Source organism: Eleginops maclovinus, chromosome 9 (genome assembly GCF_036324505.1).
Source record: "Eleginops maclovinus isolate JMC-PN-2008 ecotype Puerto Natales chromosome 9, JC_Emac_rtc_rv5, whole genome shotgun sequence".
Taxonomy (NCBI): Eukaryota; Metazoa; Chordata; class Actinopteri; order Perciformes; family Eleginopidae; genus Eleginops; species Eleginops maclovinus.
In genome coordinates this window covers 20,612,924-20,618,118 of record NC_086357.1, presented here as the reverse complement: position 1 = coordinate 20,618,118, position 5,195 = coordinate 20,612,924, and the positions used below count along the sequence as shown (strand labels likewise).

At 40.8% G+C, this 5,195-nt stretch overlaps 1 protein-coding gene across 1 annotated transcript; it reads right to left on the bottom strand.

Moving 5' to 3' along the window:
* Positions 1-1,380: 1,380 nt before the first annotated feature.
* On the bottom strand, positions 1,381-3,398 carry faslg (Fas ligand (TNF superfamily, member 6)). Its single transcript, XM_063890705.1, has 4 exons — positions 3,051-3,398; positions 2,427-2,496; positions 2,269-2,328; positions 1,381-2,179 (listed from the first exon to the last, which is right to left on the bottom strand). The coding sequence occupies exons 1-4, from the start codon at positions 3,372-3,374 to the stop codon at positions 1,764-1,766; spliced, it is 870 nt and encodes a 289-aa protein (XP_063746775.1). The 5' UTR covers positions 3,375-3,398; the 3' UTR covers positions 1,381-1,763.
* Positions 3,399-5,195: the final 1,797 nt, after the last annotated feature.

Sequence of the window (5,195 nt, the reverse complement as noted above, 5' to 3'; positions counted from 1 at the left end):
ACACCTTAGAAAACAGTCCAGCATCAAATAGATAAATGTCAAAGAAACCTTGAATCTGCAGATGGGGTCAGAAAGATAATAGATTTTAATGTATAAAGCTAAGAAAATCCAATGCTGTTTCTCACATGGAAACTAACTTGTTTACCTTTAGAAACACCCCTACATTCATATCTTTTAGATAAAAAAAAGACAAATTTGTTTTGGATTATAGGATCCTGAAGCCTTATCTGATTCCAAAGCGTATGTGTAAGGGCTGAGATGGAAACAGATGTAGACATTGTTTTACATCCCCCTAGGTAGACGGTTTAAAGTCAAACCAGAGATTTTGGGCAGGGTATCACTTCAAACTAAAGTGATGACTAGGAAGTGATTATTGAAACAAGATGCAACCACAAGTCTGTTGATTGAAATGTAAGTAAGTCTGAATTATGTCAATTAACTTGCAGTAAAACCATGAACACCTATTTATCTGTGGGTCTACTCTAGATAACTGGGTTATATAGCACCTTGGAGGGCCTGACAAACAGAACAGAAACATTTTTACATGACATATTTAAAATTAAACATTGATTTGTTTTTGGAAATATTGCTTTTATTTGCTATTTTGCAAAAATGGTGAAGATCCTCTAAGCAATATCCCTTACCTATACCTTTTCCACTCTATCAGGCTGAGTAAGCACGTTTTTTCCTGTTGATCAGTAACCCCAGCTTATGTGAGCTATTTGTGGTTAAGCACAAAATGACTATACCTCTGAGTTTGTTCACTGAAAAAAAGATCATTTGGCTGTCATTATGAGCGAACCACATCTGAAGACTGAAATGAACACATGAGTTCATACAGTAGCCATGTGCATAAAAGGAAACACTAACTTTTTCACTAAAATCGACCTGCACAGAAGCAAGACCCTTGTGATTTTCACACAGGAAGGAAATGCACGTCAAACCTCCCTGTTCAGTCCCCTCATCTTTGCCCAGCCTGCGTATGTTCTCACACATCACTGACATAAATGTATGTGGTGTACTAAAAAAGAACAGCACATAGAAGCTGTCAAACTGCAACTAAAGCAGCTGCATTGATGCAAGTGCAATGCTCTGTGGTCTGCAAGCTAAATGTATTAAATTATTTTATAACATTTGTGCTACTCCTTTTGAGAGATTTACTGCATCTTTCAGAATGCATTCCTTTTTGTTTTATACCGCTGCTGTACCTCAATGGAATATATGTAAATCAAAGTCATTGTCAGTTCTAAAGCCAATTTTGAGTTGGTGTCTTAATCTAAATACTTTCCAGTGGTCATGAACAAAGGTCATGTGGGTGTAAACATGGCAGTCTGCTCAAACATGAATTCCTTTTCAGATTTGCGTTTCACCAAAAGACAATTTACTTAAATTATGTATTTATTTACTTCCAAACAAACCATTTTTTTACACATTTGGACATCATACATCTCAGATCCACACTTAAATAAATATTTATATGATTAAAAAGGCTCCAACTAAACGGGCACGTTAGTGTTAACAAACTCTACATTTTATAAAAGGCAATTTGTGTGAATGTGTGGAAATCAATTGATTTAACAACCTGTTTTAAATCTGTCAATAAAGACAGGGTGCAACATTGCAGACTATTTCCTATTAGGCTATTCAGTGCAGTTTTTAAACCTTATAGCAACCAAATCAGCAATTTAAGCTTTTCAGAGACATTCTGATCAGTTTATATTCTGATTTTGGAGTTAAATTATGACTTTAAAAACATTAAACCATCAGATCTTGTAGAGACCAAAGAAGTTGCCATAATTTGCATGACTAAGATACAACGGGTGAGATACATTCACGAATACTCTGTCGTATTTTTGCAGCTTCAGGGCGGAGCCGAGGTAACTCTCTGTGGTCCAGGAGTGGCTCTGCTGGGAGCAGAAACCCGCTCTGTGGGCCTCCATCAGGGTCAGAAGCGAGGAGTGTCCTTCTCTCCTCACAAACACTGAATGTATGAACGATGACGTAGGAGAACAATTCTTAAAGATCAGCTCCACTCGTGAGTAAATGTGGTAGAGTCCTGTCTCATTGACTTGCAGGGAACCCTCTTCAAACCTGTAGGCCACTCCTCCAGAGAGGAACGACCGCGCTGCATGCGGCTCCCAGCGCAAAGTCTTAGGGAACACTTTGGTTTCAATCCGCCCTGCAAGAGAGGAGAAACTCTGTTACCTCTTTCAGCCCTGTGTAAGATAGAGGATCAGGGGATTGGTTGCATTTTTATTGGTATGTTACCTGTCACATGTGCTGCAGGTCTGTTGTTCTTGTCTTCTCCACTCAACTCAGGTTTATCACCTGAAAATACCATCAGATTAGAGTCACATCATCTGTTTCACTTCATGGGAAAGATTTCATTTTATTGGGTTAGTGTGGTGAGTGGTGTTTATATTTACCAATTTGCTTGTAAGGTGTATCAAACTCAATCTTTGTCTGAGTTGTCGTAAACTCAGTCGCAGAATGGACCTAAAGTGAAACACAAGAGAAACAGAGAATTCTCAATACCACATCACAGACATTTGACTCTCAGCGCTTTTATTTCAAAGCCCTCCCAGAGCGCAAGTCAAGAGAGGAAATCCTGTCTCACTGGACGAGAGACCACAGATGAAACAATTGGGTACTTGGTTTGCTCTTTAAATGTCACAGCACAGCTGAAGTAGATTTACTCTTTAAGTGAGGAAGTAAAAAAACACTTTGCAGTGTGAACTTTCCAGCTCAATTTTCCACTCTCCCACCTTACACCTTTCTCTGTGAAAGGTGAGATAAAGTCACACCTTTTTCAAGCGCAGCTCTGCCTCCGGAATTTTTTTTTACAGGACAACATTTTCTACACACTGCAGTCATATTTTTTACAACCTCAAATCTATTATCTACACACTGCTGTAGTAGTAGCTCTTTTTAATACATTAAATCACAGTGATGTGTAATTCGGTTACAAAGGAAGTTGAAACCACTCTCATGCCTTCCTCCTTTGACTCTCCACGTTCACTCCATATCCGTCACATCTTGTGGTCCCTTACCTTTTTTAACTCTCTCAGTTCTTCCTGCATGTTGATAATCTGGTAAGCTTCCAACCCTAGGGCCGCAAACACAAGTAGGAACAGCATGAGTACGATCAGGGCCAGACCGGGGCTGACTCCCATGCAACCCCGACTCTTTCCACGGCTCCTAGATCTCTCCTGGGGAGGTGGGTAGGACCAGCAGGGTACAAGACTTGGAGGCTGCGCAGCGTGCTGTGGCCCTCCACCTCCATCCACAAGGAACACCTGTGGGAACGGATAGCTCTGGTCAGCGCTCATGGTGCAGTTCCAAACTTTGTGTGCAGGTCCAAACTTTGTGTGCATCTAAAAACTCTGCACAAGGAGGTGTGTTCTTTTGCCTCCGCTTCATAAACTTAGCTGTCAAGGCATTCACCACCCACAAGTCCCTCCCACATGCATCATGGACTGAAGACAAGTGCTCATCACTTGTCATTAACTTACACAAGCCTATCAATTGTAATACTAGCCAATTTATCTTGTTCTGCAATTCTGCAAAGTTCTTAGAACTACTTGTCACTCAAACACAGTTTAAGTTACCTATGTGCTTGCATATCTTTGCACTGTGCAGTGTGCATTTAAAAAACTGTAGCTCAGTCTGAAGGGAAATGAAGCTAGAGGTTTAGCTGACCCCCACCTCACTAACCACCATCAAGTCATGATCAGAATGAGACCTTTCACAAATTCCACGAAAGGAAAAAGTGAGCAACCACGGAGACAGTCACCTGTCCAGTATTTCGCATTAAACGCAACAGGTCTTTGGCACAGGTAACATACTGTGCAACATACAGTGAATTAATATAGGGTTTTCACTGAACTTCTTCACACCTGAATCATGCCCTGAATCTGAATATTTATACCTAGTTTTTAAGCCATTTAATAATGCATTGTCTTTATGAGGCACAGTGTAAAGGTAAACAATGATACAATAGTTTCAGTAGAGCACACAGCATTGTTTGTGGTGTAGATTTTGCTGCCACATGAAAAGAAAATATGTCTCTGCATTGGCTCTGCTGCTTTTGAAAAGCTGGTAGCGTGACACAGCGATACTTCAGAAGTGAGTGTTAACCCCAGACAATACCTCTGAGTTGAACTTACAGGAAAACTGAACGCCTAATCATCACTTTCGTCCCCACTCAGTGAGGAGTTAATACCGTTGTGGTCTTTCAGACACTTTTTTTTGAAACAATAGAGATCAGTTAGGCTGCTACTTCATTGTGGTTGCAACAGTGTCTAATTGTTTCCGTAATAATTATCTAAAGCGTCATTTAGTGGGTTTTGGTGATTTTTGATAGAGGAATTTATGTATCATAGATGGAACTTAATACAAGACATGCAGCGGTGCAGGGCTGCCTCATGAAGGCTTACACTACAACTTTATTTATATACAGTGGGGCAAAAAAGTATTTAGTCAGCCACCAATTGTGCAAGTTCTCCCATTTAAAAAGATGAGAGAGGCCTGTAATTTTTATCATATGTATACCTCAACTATGAGAGACAAAATGAGAAAATAAAATCCAGGAAATCACATTGTAGGATTTTTAATGAATTAATTGGTAAATTCCTCTGTAAAATAAGTATTTGGTCACCTACAAACAAGCAAGATTTCTGGCTCTCACAGACCTGTAACTTCTTCTTTAAGAGGCTCCTCTGTCCTCCACTCGTTACCTGTATTAATGGCACCTTTTTGAACTCATTATCAGTATAAAAGACACCTGTCCACAACCTCAAACAGTCATACTCCAAACTCCACTATGGCCAAGACCAAAGCGCTGTCAAAGGAGACCAGAGACTAAATTGTAGACCTGCACCAGGCTGGGAAAACTGAATCTGCAATAGGTAAGCAGCTTGGTGTGAAGAAATCAACTGTGGGAGCAATTATTAGAAAATGGAAGACATACAAGCCTCTGGACAGACCTGGTAAGCCCAAACGTGTAGTGCGGGTGAACTGGGAACGTCTGGAGGAGTCCCATGTCCAGGAAGCCTTCAACTCACACCTCCGGCGGAGCTTTTCAGGCATCCCTGTGGAGGCTGGGGACATTGAGCCAGAGTGGGCGGTGTTCAAAGCTTCTATTGCCGAAGCTGCGGCGGGGAGCTGTGGTCTCAAGGTCTTAGGTGCCTCAAGGG

What these genes read in the sequence shown, in the direction of transcription:
- faslg (XM_063890705.1), bottom strand. Translation starts at nt 3,374, where the DNA reads ATGCACACAAAGTTTGGACCTGCACACAAAGTTTGGAACTGCACCATG. An exon ending in TACACCTTACAAGCAAATTG is followed by an intron (nt 2,329 to 2,426) that starts GTAAATATAAAC and finishes TGGTATTTTCAG; the next exon opens with GTGATAAACCTGAGTTGAGT. An exon ending in ACCTGCAGCACATGTGACAG is followed by an intron (nt 2,180 to 2,268) that starts GTAACATACCAA and finishes CCTCTCTTGCAG; the next exon opens with GGCGGATTGAAACCAAAGTG.